The sequence below is a fragment of the Manis javanica genome, chromosome 15 (genome assembly GCF_040802235.1).
Source record: "Manis javanica isolate MJ-LG chromosome 15, MJ_LKY, whole genome shotgun sequence".
Lineage (NCBI taxonomy): Eukaryota > Metazoa > Chordata > Mammalia > Pholidota > Manidae > Manis > Manis javanica.
The window spans coordinates 23,577,657-23,595,847 of NC_133170.1; the positions used below are offsets into that span (position 1 = coordinate 23,577,657).

Consider the following 18,191-nt stretch of genomic DNA (forward strand, 5'->3'; position numbering starts at 1 on the left):
CTACTGAGTCATACAGGACAAAATGCAAACTCTTCCAAATGGTTAACACACTTTCTATTGCTTGTTCCATCATGGATTACACCAATATTCCCAACAATTTCAACATTATGATGAGAAAAGATATTGTACAGAATTTTTTTGTGTCCGAGTTTCAGAAATTTTGAGTGCAAAATAGTTCTGTCAGTTGCTCTTGTGCACAGGAAATACTTACCACAAGTATCTCTCTAGAACTATTAATAGCTATGGTCAATGAGTGTGTCAACTCCAGACCCTCCTAGCATCATCTGCGTGAAGGCCAACCACTGAAATGAGAATCAATATTGTTAAAAGCCACTTTATAACATAAGAATCATGTTTACTTTTAAAGTAGCACAGCTCTGTTATCATGTTTGTGTTATCAAATACAAAGGATGTAGATGGGAGATAAGGCAGCAGCTATAAATCAAACTCTCAATGTCCTTCTTTTATAAAGTGATATGATCCCCTTATCACAAGATTACTCCCAGTCAGTCATACGGACTTTATTCATAAAGCATCTCCTATGTCACACTCTTTACTATTTGTTGGGAGGGTTATGTAAGTAAAATTTAAATATAAAATATAAATACACAATACAAACTTGGCAATCAAAAATGTAAGTATAATTTGTGTCTTCAGAAAAAAATAAAAGGATGGGGTAAATTCCTAGCTGATATTGTATGGGTGGTTGTGGTGTTGGGGATGGTGGTGAAGGTAAGAGAATCTATCTGAAGTAAAAAAAAAAAAAAGTTTTAAAACAAGGGGCCAAGAGGCTTGGGTTTTGAACACCATGCAAGGTAGAAAATTATGTAAAAAGTTCTCTGTGTTGTTGATCAATAAATATTTTCAGTGAATGCATACAAAGCATGAGTGCAAATTATCTGCAACTATCTCAGATTAGATGTTAACTTTGGGAGAGAGGAAAGAAAAAAATGCCTTCATAGGTATCTGTAAATTTTGTTTGTTCATTTTTTAAACTTGCCATGAAGGAAATTTGGACGAAAGTGTTAATACATGTTACATATGTGAGCCATATTATCTTGAATCATTTATTTATCTGAATCTTTTTATTATAAATCCCAAATATGTACTTGGACATAATTTTATTTTCAGTATCTTTAGTCATTTGGCTCACATGCATTTCATAATCAACACTTTTTATTTTATACAAGCATTAACTTCAACTAATATATTATTTTATCCATTTATTTTTGTTGTTATAACAGATTACCTGTAATCTTGTCTCCTTATTTTGTGAATATACCCTTTACCCAACACATAATTGAAGAGTCGGTGTTTTCCCTCTGACTATTCTTGGTTCCCTCGTCAAATGTTAATTGACAGTGTATGTGTGGGTTTATGTCTGGGTGCATGATCACAAGTCGAATTGCATGCCCACCTATTTAGTTTAATACACGTACTTAGTTTACTTGTCTCAACAACCATGCCTAGATTACCCACAAAAGCTTCATTAGACATCAGTCAGCCATTGTTTTTGAAAGATTTAACATAATACATCAATTTGTATGACTTTAAGTAAACCCAGGCAGAATAAATGTTTTGATTCTAATGCTGATAATCTTCAAGACATGTCTATTTAAATTAAATCAAACTTAAATTAGCTTGAATATGAAATATTTTCCCAGATCATGTGAACTTGAAAAACACATGGATTAGTTTTTATCAGAATTTCTGAAAGCTTTGGAATGCCCAATTCTTACAAGTGTTTGTCTTTAAACCAATTTTAACAATACCATCTGGTGGTGTATACAATATAGGTATCTCTCCCATTTATAACATGTAAGAACACATACATAGACACACACACAGACCAATCCAAAGACTTTCCTGTTACTACTATTTCTGGAGATTTTATTTAACCAGTTATTAATTTCTAAATATTTCATTTCCTTTTTAAAATTTTTTGGTCTAAATTTAGTGCATGGATCTACCAGCTCAGCAGCAGTATGATTCCCTTATAGTGGTATGTACGTGCCAAGCGGGAGGTGACACTTTTTGAGTGACCACCATTCTCGCACCTAACACAGGGACCTCTATCTTATTAGCAGAATCTCACACCTGTTAGCATGGTTTTGATTAGCATTTCTCAGGTGATTAGTGATGTTGGTCATTTGTAAATCATCTTTGGAGAAATGTCTATTCAAGTCCTTTGCTATTTTTTAATAGGATTTTTTCTTGATGAGTCATAGAAATCTTTATATATTCTGGGTATTAAACCCTTATCAGATATGTAATTTGCAAATATTTTTTCCATACTGCAGGTTGACTTTTCACTCTGGTGATTGTGTCCCCTGATGCACAAAACCTTTTAAGTCTGATGTAGTCCTGTTCATCTATTTTTGTTTTTGTTGTCTGTATTTTTGGTATCATGTAAAAGAAACTACTGCCAAGTCCAATATCATGGAGATTTTCCTGTATGTTTTCTTTTTGAGTGTAATAGTTTTAGATCTTATGCTTAGGTCTTCAATCCATTTTGAGTTACTTTTTGTATATAGTGTAAGGTAAGGGTCCAGTTTCATTCTTTTGCATAGAGGCATCTCGTTTTCCCAACATCATTTGTTGAAGATACTGTCTTTCCCCACTGAGCAGTCTTGGCACCCTTGTTGAAGATCATGTTGTCATATACATGAGGGTTTATTTCTGGGCTGTCCATTGTATTTCATTGGTTTATTTGTCTGTCTTTGTACTAGTTAACTGCACTGTTTTTGATTACTGTAGAATCATAATATGTTTTGAAATTAGTAAGTGTGAGTTTCAACTTTTTTCTTCTTTTTCAAAGTTGTTTGTGTATTTTATGTTCCTAGAGATCACATATGAATTTTAGGATAATTTATATTCCTGGAAAAAAAAATGTCATTGAGATTGGGATAGGATGCACTGAATCTATGGATCACTTTGGGTAGTATGCATATCTCTACAATACAAAGTCTTCCAATTCATGACCATGTCTTTTCATTTATTTATATCTTTAATTTCTTTCAGCAGTGCTTTATAGTTTTCAGTGCAAAGTCTTTCACTCCTCAACTGAGTTTATTCCCAAGCATTTTTTTGTTTTTGATGCTATTGCAAATGGAATGATTTCCTTTATTTCTTTTTTAGATTGTTCTTCATTAGGGTAAAAAAAATGGAACTGATTTCTGTGTGTTGACGTTGAGTCCTGCAACTTAACTGAATTCGTATATTAGTTATAACAGGTGTGTGTGTGTAGTCATTAGAGTTTTCCACATATAAGATCATGGCATCTCTGAGCAGATAATTTTACTTCTTTTTTTTCCAGTTTGGGTGCTTTTTTTCTTTTTCTTGCCTAATTGTTCTGGCTAGAACTTCCAATATTATGTTGAATAGAATTAGTGATGGTTTTTTTAGTGCATTCCTCACCACAGACTAACTGTGTCTTGGGAAGGAAAGGAGTACATGTGGCAGGATTCTCCATTATTAATAAGTTCAGGTGGTCCTTATATATACTAAAACTTAATTTTGGAAGATTGTGTGTATTCTAACAATTTAGATGAGGTATGTGGCAGAAGCAAATATCAGAGCACAAATTAAGTGACTGTTAGTTATCAAATAGATAGTTAAAAAACATTTTAATTGACTCACTAAAGGGTGCAATAAAATGGCATTATTGCCTGTTTTAGTAACAAGATACATTCTGCTCAAGATTTCCAGAGTTTTTAGAGAGGATAATCATTGGTGCATCACTCTACAAATTAAACTCTCACAAGAAAATAAGAATAAATATCTTACAAATCTTTAAGTTCAGAGTATTATTAAAAGAATTCTGGATATACTTTCATAATAATGATTCATATGTTTCTAAAAGCAGCACAAAACTTTTGTTTGTGCCACCATGATCTTAAATTATAAGCTGCTTCTTGTATATGTAATAGACAAGTATAGAGTACAATATATACAATATAGAGTTCGGCTGTTCAACTCTCCCAAATGCTTATTTTTTATTTCATAATTATCCATGGTCCTTAAGGAGTAAGTGTATCCCTCTGTGACACACTATCTTCATCTTCCTATCTTCTGGTGTTCAAAGCCAGGAGACTGCCACTGTCCAGTAATTCTACCCTGATTATAGTAAATTTCTTTGAGGGAATTTCTGGTTTTCTCTTTTCTCATTTGTAATGTCAGAATGTCAGACCTGGTGACATCCAAGGTCTTCTTAAGGTTTTATGCCTGAGAATCCTTCAAAGAAATAGGAAATTCCATAGACTCAAGTCCTCCACTTTCTATAATTCTGATAGATTTCACAGTTTTTGCTTATCTGGAGATGATTATCACGAGTGCCTTTAGAACTAAGGTACGAGTAGTCTATTGATCTTCAGCTCTTTACTTTTTCTATTGTATTACTCAGGGACCTTTTCCACATTTACAACTCCATTTTCCACATTTTGCAACTTTGGAGCACTAATATTTCAGGAAGAATTTAGAGCCTTTGGACAGCATCGTGCAGTTTTTTGCATGAATATTTATTGTTTGCAACATTTTATTAAATATTATTTATCTTCATTACTGAGTTTTTTGGAGGCCTCCTTACATTTGTACCGTAAGTGAATGCCTCATTTTCCTCTCTCTAGTCCTGACCCTGAAAGAGATATTCAGAAGGTATAGTTAGAGAGACAAAAACAGAGAAAATTTCCCAGAGTTTTGTGAAACAACAGGCCAGTTCATTAAAGTAGATATTACAAGTATAGTGGACATGCAGTAAGTGGATTGTCTCACTAATTTATGGAGAAAGCCCACAGCTAGAAAGTGTGGGTGGGTGGGGATACAAGAGAGATAACAAAGCATTTCAGACTGGGCACTTCCTTTTACTGATCTTACCTCACAGAACTTGGAGTTTGTCCACATGAGTTTAGTACCACATTTTCCTGTTTGCAATGGACGGCCAAGTGACATATGCCGACTTAAGTGTGTCCCGGAATTGTCTCCCTAAAAGTTCTTCACCTCCATCTCTTCCTCAGGGTAAGTGGCTTCAGTTTTCTTTGTAGCATTTATATATATCTTCAAGAAATTATGCTCTTAAATGTATGGCTTCAAATCATTGCTTTGAAGAAGAGGGGCAGTTTTATATTAATGTGAAATATAGCATAGCTTGCCTATAAATCATAACAACTGTGGAGAAAAACACATACCTCAAAGATTTCCTTTTTTGTCAAGATATCAGTATGAAAAATGACCATAGCTTCTATGACTGAGCCTTGGTTAAAAGACCTGAAGAAGTATTTTATGCACAAAGAAATCCTTGTACGAACAAAGGAATATTTTTAAGACACATTGCTACCTTGCTCTAACAGTGACCTGCCTTATTCCATAACCCTCAATAAAATACTAATACTATGATTAATTTCCAATGGGTTTTAATGCATAGCTTTCCTTTTAGGATACAAAGTGTAGGCTTAATAATTAACATCCTTCACTCTCCAAAGAGAAGGAGAAAAAATTTCTGGAAAAAATTTGTATTCTAGATCAAAAACTTGAATGTAACTGCAATCAGATAGTTTCTAACTTTGAATGAAACTTGATACTTGGAAAACATCACAGCTTAGAAGGAGATAAGCCACAAGACACTGGAAAGTATCACTAATGAGCCTATTTTGACATTTGTTGAAATTGAAACTTTTCTGAGTATCAGAGGAGTTAGTATTCTGAGTGAAAGAAATGAGGAACCAAAACGTGAGATAGTAAGTAACAGATACTATGCCCTGGAGATGGATGAAAATAGACCAGAAACTAGGCAAAAAATATGAAATTTTCATGACCTGAAATTTAACCAAATTTACTAACATCAATAATATTGCAATTTTTATCCAACCTGATACTCATTCCATTGTGCCAAGAAGGTCAGTTTTGCCCTTTTAGGGTAGTGTTGTCTGAAACTATTAAATTACCAATGTTCTAAATTGAGGGGGAAAAAAACCTGAGGGTTATCACATAAGTTTCACTATGCTCTTCATATGGAGGTTAAGTGAAATTGGAGAATTTTGACATCCACAGTCAGGGTTTGGTCAAACCACGGTTATTGTTTTGATGGGAAAGAGCATGATTTTCTTTTTCCCTATTCAGATCTAGCAAGGTGGGGAGAACTGTGTTTTGAAAAGGGATATCAGAAAAAGAATATAGAGAAAGACAGTGAGATTTTTCTCAAAAGCTGCTATCTATGATCAAAAGCTGCAAATCAATGGGTCCAAAAAGACTTGTCTTAGATGCTATACATTTGATCCAAGTTGAAGATGATTGTTCTAGATGACAATGAAGCAGTGGGATCCAGGTCCAAGAATAGAATTCTTGTATATCACCAGCACCTAAACAGTGTTTGGCACAAAATAGAGCCTCAATAAATATATCTTGAAGAAATGAATGTCATCCTTTTTAGACAAAATTAATTGACTGACTTTCTACAATAGTACACAGGCTTCCTTTTTGTTAGCACTTGGCAATTTTTCAAAACATCTTCATATCCACCTCATTTGATTCTTCCACCAGTAACAATCCTTTTGCACATAAAACAAGCATAAATATTTCTATTATTTTAGTAAAACTTCCAGTTAAATCTGACTGAAAATCCATCTCGTGGGACTCTACTTTGAGATGGCTAATAAATGTTCTTCCCTGTCCCCAGCTCCCAACCTGAATCTGTCCATACATGATCCAAACCACCTTTGCTTTTTGTACCAAATGAACTCAGTTGAGTTAACTCAGTGTATTTTCTTTACTACATAGATGTTTGCCAAGGTCCCCTTTGGCATCGTTTTGCTCTGAAACTTTGTTGTGTTGGGGTTATGCTTCTTACCTTGACTGTGATTGGGTTAAGTGCTTCAGGTAAGTGGTTCAAGATCACTTGCTTCAGAATATTTACTTTACTTCTATCATAAATATTAAGAGTATCTCAAAATAATTTGGTCACCCCAAACTTAGTGAAAGCCAATGAAGTAAATATAATTACAAAACAATGTCTCTAACAATGCTCTGCCCATATCCACTTAGCAAACTTCATCCTTTTGCATTTCTCTTCCTAACTGTTCGAATAGTCATCATAGGTATCTTACCTGTGCTCCAAGAACTTAAAAAAAAACCCACAACAATGAAATAAAAACACATGACAATAACAAAGAAAATAAAAATTTCAATTACTTACAGTTGCGTCTCTCCCTGGGGATAGGCACAATTACACTCATTATGAAAGTAAGTTCAGGCAGGAGTACAAGCAACTTAAGAGTGTAAGTAGCTCATTTTAAGTCCACATGTCTAATGGGTAACCCAGTGTCTGTGCGAGTTTATTTGTTAGGTGTTCTATCCTGTTTATGTATACTGTCTTCTAACTAGACCCTTTGTAACCACATTGCTATTGCCTTTTTGTTCTATCCTTATTCAAGCTTGTTGAGCTTAGTTTTCTAAGTGATAAATATATCCATTTCACCACACATTTCAACAATTAATCTTCTTGATGGTGTCTCCTTACTTACCAGTGGTATTTTTAAGACAAAAATTATCAATAGATAAAAGCAGTATGGATGTGGAAGAGAACAGGAATGAAACAACAGGTAATTTTGTGGCTTTAAATTTCTACAAATGGCAGACAGCATTTTGATAGATGTCATACATTACCTTAGTTAAGGCTCATAACAACCCATATGTTAAGATAATGTTATCACTTTGATTTGTAAGTGGAATACTTAATGATTTTAATGAACATGTCCAACAGTTAACTTTGGTCTGTAGTTAATTAATAGAACTCAAAACATAAAATGAATTATTTATTATTTATTGTGTTAATATTTATTGTATTAATCACTAGAACATTAATTTTGTTCCAGTAAGTCACATGTGTTAGTAAAGACACAATTGTTGAATGACTGTAGCAGAATGTGATCATTTATTATGCACATTTTTACAGAACTGAAATTTTAAGAAATCTGGAAAATCCTGGAAAAATGCTATTCAATAGATCTCATTAACAGGCAAACAAAAAATGTGGCGCTGAGACATTTTTCATGGTATTTTCATTAGCAAAATGAATTATTTGCTTTGCATTTAGCGTGTCATACAAAGTAACAAAGTTTAGGCAACTTTGATATTGTTGTCCATGTAGTAGAATTAGCACTGTTGATGAATTTAAGGAAACTCAGAAATAGTTATGACTCTACCACTGTCTGATTGTGTCGAGTTGAGCAAATTTTTTCTGTCAGTATCTTAAAATGTAAAATGTGGCTGCTTAAATTATTTTGATGGCCTCTTCTTATTCTAATATTCTATGATTCCATTTATGCTCTATATAACTGGTCACTAATTTCCAATTCTTGGTACCAGAATGAACAGTAGGTCTCATAAACCTCAAAATTATAATAATCAATTGTTCTCAATGATAGTTGAAGACAACTGTGCATTTATAATGACTTGTACCTATATGATTAGTTGTGACAGAGTAAGGACAGGTTAGAAATATAACTCTTATTTATTTCTTTTCCCTCTTTCTCACTTTAGAGAGACCAGGTCTGTTAAAGTGCCCATTGGACTGGTTGCCAATCCAAGAGAAATGCCTGTTTTTTTCTAGAACTTTTAAGTCTTGGAATGACAGTCTAGCTGACTGTTCCACAAAAGAATCCAGTTTGCTGCTTATTAAAGATCAGGAAGAATTGGTAAGTAATTAAATAAAATGCTTTAATAGAACTTAGCACCTTCTTCTGACCATGTTGAGATCTTTGGGTTTTAGCTTAAAGGTTCTATGCAGATGGAAGAAGTTTTGACTTCAAGAAGCTCACAATGTGAAAGACTAAATGGACATGTAAGCAAATAATTGAATATACTTTTATGAGTACAACAATAAAAATATTTATAGAAATATCACAAAGAAAGAATAACAGACTCCGATGGAAAGTTAGGAAAAGCATCATAGAGGATGTGATATTTGATCCAGGTTTTAGAGGACAAATAGAATGCAAACCATGGATAGACCAACAGGTTTAATATTCAGTAATTTCTTCTGTTTCATTTATAGAGACTTATACAGAACGAGATAAGTGATGGAGGCATTCTATATTGGATTGGATTAAATTGTACATTATCAGAGAAGAAGTGGAAGTGGATTAATGGCTCCTTTTCAAATTCTAATATGTGAGTATTAAAAGCTAATTTGAATATTCAGTTTTCATCAGGTAAATATAGTATAATAAAGCTAATTTGAATATTCAGTCCGCATCAGGTTTACAATGGAAGATAGCAACATTATAACTGAAGATGGAGTTTTGCAGTTCTAATTTAGGTAGAAATTTTCGAGAGTTTCAGAATAGGCTGAGATGAATGATTCTGAAGTGGGTTGAAAGGTTCCATGTACAAAGACATCAGCCCTTCATAACAATATATACTTTTATCTGCAATGGAGTTTTAGGAGACAAGGCATAGACTAACTTCTTTGGGAGGAGCAAATGAAATTTTAAAATCTCTAGCTGGAGGCTATTGGTACACAGAATTTTTCTGTAGTGTTTTTCAAATTTTAGAAAAATGTACCTTAGTGGGTCACAGCAAGTATTGTGACCCACTAGAATATGAAAAGGAAGAAGTTAGTAAGTGCCAGACTGGAACCCACACCCAGACACTTAAGAGAAACTCCCCACTTTGTGACAAATATTGTAGTGTATTTTGAACAGTACAGAAAAAAGACAGTTATTGGCTAGGCTGTGATAAACATGCATAGGCCACAAAGGAGCTATTTGCTGTTTTCTGTTGGGCATCTCATTTTAGTTTCTTGTGTAAGATGGTCAAAATAACCATCAGTGTAATAGGAGCATTGATGCTACACAGTCCACTTACATATTTTTGCAGAATCCATAGTTAATTGTGCAGCAAAGGGCAGGATATTTTTTCCCCCACTAGCAAAAGTGTACAGGCATTCAACCAAGTATCTGTAGAGAATATGATGAATTTTTCAGAAGTGATAACATTGTTATGTTTTTTGAGTCTGTCAGTCACTCAAATTTGTATAAATTAAAGTTAAAATATTTACTATCATTCAACAAACAAGCAGTTGAAACTTAAAACACAGGATCATGTTCAAGTTTATCTAAATTATAATGATAATTTATTAAGTACAGAAAGTATTAAACATTGAAAGAAATGTTGACTTAATGAGTTTAGACATCATTTGACCCATGTTCTAAAATATTTTTTTAAATGTCAGACTTTAAAATGAAAATTATTTTAAATAAGTATTTGGACTAGAATAAATATATGAAAAAGCAAACATATTCATTCTGTTTAATAAAACCTATCCTGACTTTTTATATGCTTTCTGAGGATTATTTTCTATACCTTATTTACATGTAAGTGAAACTCTAATATTGACTTTTTATTTTTTCATGCATAGTTAATTTTGGTTTATTAAATTTAGTGTGTGTGTGGTGTGTGTGTGTGTGTATCTCTGTGTATGTTTCTAATTAGGCAGTGATTATTTTACTAAGGCTCATAATGAAATTGGAAAACACTGAAATGTCTATGAGCAGAAATAGACGTAATGTGGATGAGTTAAATTCAGCTGGACATTCCATCTTATTCTGAGGATAAGAATTATGCTCTGATTAAGTTGGTGGTGATGAGGCAAACCTCGAAGATACCAGGTTATAGTAAAAAGAGCATCAGTCAGGCTCGGCTTTGATTTTCACCCTAAGCCCTGGTTTTCAGGTGAGGAAAAATACAGAGGGTGATCATTTTTTTCACAGGACTGTCTTTGAGATTTAATGAGACAAGGTTAGAGAACTAGGCAGAAATCTGGTCAAGAAGGGCTCAGGATGCCTTTGAGGGCCTGTTGGAAAGGTGGCCATCAACTTGGCCATGAGCATTAAAAGAGGCGTCTAGAAAACTGAAGAAAGGATCAGAAAGGCAGAAGAAATAAAATGTAAGGCACTTTGCAATAGCCTAGCTGAGGAAACTTACAATTTCATAGAGTGCCGGGCACTGGGAAGGAATTAGATTGGCTCCTCAGGCCCAAAGGGTTGCAGGAGGAGATGGGACAGAGGAATGGGTGAGGTGGTGGTGAAAGCCTGCACGCTGCCTCCACTTCCCTGTCTGAGACAAACAGGTGAGTGTCAAACTCCCCCGTCCCTGCAACCCACCCTAATACTGCCTGTCCCATTGGCTTTTACTCTCATCCTACCTGTAGCAAACCACAAGACTCATGCTTATTTGGAACTAGTAGTATATTGAAGCAGACACCCAAATTCCATGGGCCCTGTCTATCCACCATCACTCCAGACTTACTCCATTTACTGAGCATGTGTTTTGTTTAAGCATTGGCACATTTTCACATGTCAACTCGATGCCTCCCTCAAATATTAGGTGGTTATGTCCTGTATATTTAACAAAATTGAGGCTCAAAGAAATTAATAAAATTTCCACACATGTTAATAATAGAAGGAGATTCAACCCCCAGTCTCTAAAGCCTATTTTTAAAAATATATCAATATGAAGCTTCTTGTTAGAAGGATTCTTTTCTAGTGATGATGAGCTTACAAGTTCCAGGGATTTATATTAGCTTCATATTAGAAGTTAGTATCATTATATTTGTGTCTGTGTACTATTTACTCAATGCTTACTAATTTAGAATCCCAGTGTTTACTAAAAATTATAGGAAATATTTGCTGGATGAGGACAATTACATGAGAAAATCCCAAACACTAAGAGATATTTTTCTTTTCTTCCATAGATTAAAAATTACTGGTAATGCTGAAGAAAACAGCTGTGTTTACATCTCATGGACACAAATTACTTCTGAGAGCTGTGAAGTAGAAAATAAGTGGATTTGTCAAAAAGAACTAAAACCTACCAGAAAAAAAGTGTGTTCTGCCTCTTGACTATGCATCCCCTCACAATTTCTTTACTTTCCATTACAGGTCTCTATGATTTTAACTCTATATATCCTGTTAAAATGGCTGAAGGTACATTTAGTGGCACAAAGTGAACAAATACTGAGGATTCTAAAATGATCGTGACTCTTACAGAAGCTCATGTCCAACCTGTCATTCTATAAATGAGGAAATAATGAGCCACTTCCTTCTCCGTACTTGTTAGATCTAAAATCAAGCACCGCTAAAGCACACATCTGTAAGAAACTTTTACAATAAAACGAACCTCAAGAGTTTAGGTCTGTCACTGTCATTTGCTGTCGCTGCCGATCAGAGAATCAAGTGAACTTTCTACTGGATATGATACTGCAGAGGTCATCTCTGAAACTCAAATTATGAAAATGAGGAAAGCATACTCTAGGCAGAGTAAAAAATATTAGATGTAAGGGGAAATTTTGTTTACAGTAATTGAGTCAATGTTTCTTGACAGTAAACTAGGTACAGTTCCAAACCAGGTCAAAAGAGATACTGTCATGTCATTCGAGTTCTGCCATTTACACTGGGTCTAGGTAGCCCAGGTTCTGGGCACACTGACCCCTTATCATTCTCCAAACACATCCTGACGTTTTATGGTTTCATGGTTTAATGTGTCAACGAAAATCAGCATGGCTGTTATTGATAGTCTGACTGAGCTTTACAATCAGCCTATAATCTGGGAGAACTTTTGGGTAAACTGCACCAAAGTCCCTTCATTTGGAGATGACTTAAATACCTTTTCTACATCAGGGGCTATGTGCAGAAAAGAGGTTACATCTGTCAATACGACAATGGATGTGACAAGGGTACATCTAGTTAGTGTCCTACACGTTCATGCTTGGCACGTTCCTGTGAAGTCTAAGTGTGTGAGAGGAGGCAAATATCAGGACTGTCATAAACAGAAAGAAAAAGGATTATTTGGGGTGAGATCACCTTTGTTCGGGGACAAAGGGTCTTATTTGGTGGATTACCTCATCTTCCTTTGGGGAATGGAGAGGGCACATGTGACATTCTCTTGTCAATGCTGACCAGAAAATGCCTGCTGACTCCATTTCTGGGGGAGGTTGACACTGCAATTAGGTCAGGGATTAAGGCCTGGTGTGGTGACCTGGCCTAACAGACATGACACCCTGCTGGCCCTGTAGTCTTCTTTTTAACAATTCTTCCCTTTCAGTCAGACTCAGCTTCACTGAGATACATGATCAAAATGTAGGGCATCAGCCTCACTCTCAGCCCAGCTCTGCAGTCCCCACAGTTTTTCTTGCTCCTCTTGTGTGGCATCCATGGGTCATGACGTTTCTGCTTTACCCCCATGATACTCAGGTTAACTTCAGTTTCATGACCCTTATGTTAGTTGTTTTCTTTGATTCTCCTCCTAAGTTCTAGTCTCAAGGAGATCATGTGCTTGGTAGTTAGCAGCTGCTTACATATATGTAAAGCTTTTGAGAGGATCTGGGCACCAGGGAAATTATTATGATAACCATAAGCAGGGTAAGTCCCAATATTTGGAGTGCACTTTGATGCCATTTAAGGTCCTCAAGACTTACATCAACCAAAATAAAATAGGTAGTTATCCCTTTAAGCCAAGTGACTTGCTCAGTGAGCATAAGTGAGATTCACCCTTCCCAGGAGTGTTGATGTGGGTGCAGCAGGTGGCATGGGCCACAGCATAGGCCCCTCCTTGCTCAGCTAAAAGATAATCAGGAGCCATCCTGTTCTCAAGAATGACTTTGTCCACAGTATCTAAGACAAATACAGGCAAATACAGAAAGTTAAAGACTTAGTTCTTTTCATATTGAAAAGATTCAGTTTTCTTAAGAAATCAAAGGTCTGATAAAAACAAGACATACAATGTTTCTAGGTAGACTACCTTAAAGGTAAGAAAAAACCCTTCATTTATGATTTTTTATTAAGAGTGGACCAATAATCTAAGAAAACTTTGTCCTTTGTTAACAGAGAGAAAAACACCAAATCTTAATTTTGCAACAGCTTACTTTTGACATTAAAAAATCATTTTTTAAAAATTCATTTTAATTTGAGCTAGCTTGATCACACATTAAAATTCTTTACCCAAGTTTCCTCCTTTTAATAAACCTTCTATTACTTTCTTTTTTTAAATTCCAATTTTGTCCTGAGTTTCCTTCTTTAAGTAACCAAAATCTTACTTTTAGAACAAAATTACTTTCTCTTTCAACAAAAAATGCATTTCCATTCCTCATACCTTCCTTTGTACTGAAAAAACACATGCAATTTTTCTTGTACACAGGGATGTTTCTCTTATATTTCTGGTTGCTTTAACCACAGATACACATTAGAATTCTTAACTTTGAGAAACTGTAATTTCTAAAAATTTCCTAATTTCTTGATTTCTAGTCAAAATTTAAGTAGTAATCAATTATAAACTGTTACACCAGCATTCTTTAGGTTGGCAAATTCATGAGTACATTTCATAATTTCTAGAAATGTATTTTTTCATAGAGCAATCTTTCAATAAAGGTCAAAATATGTTTACCAACAGATCCAAATATATCTTTGGTTTCTTTATAATAGATAAAAATAGGTAAACTTAGACTTGTTTAATGATTAATGTTTCAGCATTTTATTTGGAAATGATCTAGATATTCAATGAATTCCCTTCAGTTAATTTAACTTAGCAAAATTAAGGGTTCAGGTTACCAAAATGATTTTGAAAGCCATTTTTAAGTAAAGGTTTTATCATATCAAGTTATTGCTGACAGATTTTGTAACAGAGATAGCATGAGCTTATTCTTAGTAAACCTAGGTAGAATTAAAGTATACTTAATGCTGATAATTCAAAAGACACGTCTATTTTATTAAACCAAAAACATCAGCTAGTTTTTATTTACTGAAAATTATCATAGATCACATGAACTTGAAAAGCATTTGAGTTCATTTTTATTATTCTGAGATTTAGAAATACTTCCTTAGATACTTTATTTTTAAACCAATTAAATAGAGCTCTCTAGAGATTAATTTTAGCAATACCATCCAAAGATAGAATATATCACATGTCTACAACACAAGGGATATAAGGGCATATGCAAGCAGAGACTTTATAGTTAATTGTTTTTTTTTCTGGTATCATTAATGTAAAATCACATGAGCAACACTGCAGTTACTAGATTCCCCACAGTATCAAGTCCCCATCACATGCCCCATTACAGTTACTGTCCATCAGTGTAGTAAGATGCTATAGAATCACTACTTGTCTTCTCTGTGCTATATTGCCTTCCCCGTGCTTACCCCTACGTTATGTGTGCTAATCATAATGCCCCTTATTCCCCTTCTCCTTCTCTTCCCACCCACACTCCCCAGTCCCTTTCCCTTTGGTAACTGTTAGTCCATTCTTGGGTTCTGTGAGTCTGCTGCTGTTTTGTTCCTTCAGTTTTTGCTTTGTTCTTATACTCCACAGATGAGTGAAATCATTTGGTACTTGTCTTTCTCCGCCTGGCTTATTTCATTGAGCATAATACCCTCTAGCTCCATCCATGTTCTTGCAAATGGTAGGATTTGTTTTCTTCTTATGGCTGAATAATATTCCATTGTGTATATGTACCACATCTTCTTTATCCATTCATCTACTGATGGACACTTAGGTTGCTTCCATTTCTTGGCTATTGTAAATAGTGCTGCAATAAACATAGGGGTGCATATATCTTTTTCAAACTGGGCTACTGCATTCTTTGATAAATTCCTAGGAGTGGAATTCCTGGGTCAAATGGTATTTCTATTTTGAGTTTTTTGAGGAACCTCCATAGTGCTTTCCACAATGGGTGAACTGGTTTACATTCCCACCAGCAATGTAGGAGGGTTCCCTTTCTCCGCAATCTCGCCAGCATTAGTTGTTCCTAGTCTTTTCTATGTTGGCCATCCTAACTGGTGTGAGGTGATATCTCATTGTGGTTTTAATTTGCATTTCCCTGATAATTAGTGATGTTGAGCAACTTTTTATGTGCCTGTTGGCCATCTGAATTTCTTCTTTGGAGAAGTGTCTGTTCATATCCTCTGCCCATTTTTTAATTGGATTATTTGCTTTTTGGGTGTTGAGGCATGTGAGTTCTTTATATATTTTGGATGTTAACCCCTTGTCGGATATGTCATTTACAAATATATTCTCCCACACTGTAGGATGCCTTTTTGTTCTGCTGATGGTGTCTTTTGGTGTACAGAAGATTTTTAACATGATGTAGTCCCATTTGTTCATTTTTTATTTTGTTTCTCTTGCCCAAGGAGGTGTGTTCAGAAAAGTTGTTCATGTTTATATTCAAGAGATTTTTGCCTATGTTTTCTTCTAAGAGTTTTATGGTTCCATGACTTACATTTAGGTCTTCGATCTTGAGTTTACTTTTGTGTATGGGGTTAGACAATAATCCAGTTTCATTCTCTTGCATGTAGCTGTCCAGTTTTGCCAACACCAGTTGCTGAAGAGGTTATCATTTCCCATTGTATGTCCATGGCTCCTTTATCATATATTAATTGACCATATATGCTTGGGTTTATATCTGGGCTCTCTATTCTGTTTCATTGGTCTATGGGTCTGTTCTTGTGCCAGTACCAAATTTTCTTGAATACTGTGGCTTTGTAGTATTATAGTTACTGTTTTATATATTTTTTAGCTATGAAATGGATATGACAATATAAAACTCACTTGAAGAGACACTTCTCCAAAGAAGAAATTCAGATGGCCAATAGGCACATGAAAAGATGCTCCACATCGCTTGTCATCAGAGAAATGCAAATTAAAACCACAATGAGATATCGCCTCACACCAATAAGGATTGCCATCATCAAAAAAACAGACAACAACAAATGTGGTGAGGTTGTGGAGAAAGAGGTACCCTCCTACACTGCTGGTGGGAAAGTAAATTAGTTCACCCATTGTGGAAAGCAGTATGGAGGTTCCTCAAAATGTTCAAAATAGAAACACCATTTGACCCAGGAATTCCACTCCTAGGAATTTACTCTAAGAATGCAGCACTCCAGTTTGAAAAAGACAGATGCACCCCTATGTTTATTGCTGCACTATTTACAATAGCCAAGATATGGAAGCAACCTAAATGTCCATCAGTAGATGAATGGATAAAGAAGATGTGGTACATATACACAGTGGAATATTACTCAGCCATAAGAAGAAAACAAATCCTACCATTTGCAACAACATGGATTGAGCTAGAGGGTATTATGCTCAGTGAAATAAGCCAGGCGGAGAAACACAAGTACCAAATGATTTCACTCATATGTGGAGTATAAGAACAAATGAAAACTGAAGGAACAAAACAGCAGCAGAATCATAGAACCCAAGAATGGACTAATAGTTACCAAAGAGAAAGGGACTGGGGAGGATGCGTGGGAAGGGAGGGACAAGGGCAGGGAAAAAGAAAGGGGGCATTACGATTAGCATGTATAGTGTGGGGGACACGGGGAGGGCTGTGCAACACAGAGAGGACAAGTAGTGATTTTATAGCATCTTACTACCCTGATGGACAGTGACTGTGAAGGGGTATGTGGGGGAGACTTGGTGAAGGGGGGAACCTAGTGAACAGAATGTTCTTCATGTAATTGTAGATTAATGATACCAAAAAAAAAAAAAACCACAACGAGATATCACCTCACACCAGTTAGGATGGCCAACATACAAAAGACAAAAAACAACAAATGTTGGCCAGGATGTGGAGAAAGGGGAACCCTCCTACACTGCTGGTGGGAATGTAAACCAGTTCACCCATTGTGGAAAGCACTATGGAGGTTCCTCAAAAAACTCAAAATAGAAATACCATTTGACCCAGGAATTCCACTCCTAGGAATTTATCAAAGAATGCAGTAGCCCAGTTTGAAAAAGATATATGCACCCCTATGTTTATCGCAGCACTATTTACAATAGCCAAGAAATGGAAGCAACCTAAGTGTCCATCAGTAGATGAATGGATAAAGAAGATGTGGTACATATACACAATGGAATATTATTCAGCCATAAGAAGAAAACAAATCCTACCATTTGCAAGAACATGGATGGAGCTAGAGGGTATTATGCTCAATGAAATAAGGCCAGGCAGAGAAAGACAAGTACCAAATGATTTCACTCATCTGTGGAGTATAAGAACAAAGCAAAAACTGAAGGAACAAAACAGCAGCAGACTCACAGAACCCAAGAATGGACTAACAGTTACCAAAGGGAAAGGGAGTGGAGAGGATGGGTGGGAAGGGAGGGATAAGGGGGAGAAAAAAAGGGCATTACGATTACCAGACAAT

At 35.3% G+C, this 18,191-nt stretch overlaps 1 protein-coding gene across 9 annotated transcripts in view; it reads left to right on the forward strand.

The window, feature by feature from the left end:
• The window catches only part of KLRB1 (killer cell lectin like receptor B1), a 111,315-nt gene extending 99,134 nt beyond the window's left edge, over positions 1 to 12,181 (forward strand). For 7 of the 9 annotated variants that reach the window (XM_073223819.1, XM_073223818.1, XM_073223820.1 and 4 more), the window contains 6 exons: positions 4,880 to 5,013; positions 6,772 to 6,870; positions 7,518 to 7,592; positions 8,533 to 8,687; positions 9,047 to 9,162; positions 11,747 to 12,181. In XM_073223819.1, the coding sequence (XP_073079920.1) occupies positions 4,929 to 5,013; positions 6,772 to 6,870; positions 7,518 to 7,592; positions 8,533 to 8,687; positions 9,047 to 9,162; positions 11,747 to 11,894 (678 nt within the window). In that variant the 5' untranslated portion in view covers positions 4,880 to 4,928 and the 3' untranslated portion in view covers positions 11,895 to 12,181. The remainder of the gene's footprint in view (positions 1 to 4,879; positions 5,014 to 6,771; positions 6,871 to 7,517; positions 7,593 to 8,532; positions 8,688 to 9,046; positions 9,163 to 11,746) is intronic. The other 2 variants (XM_037008721.2, XM_073223822.1) reach the window with 2 other exon arrangements.
• Positions 12,182 to 18,191: the final 6,010 nt, after the last annotated feature.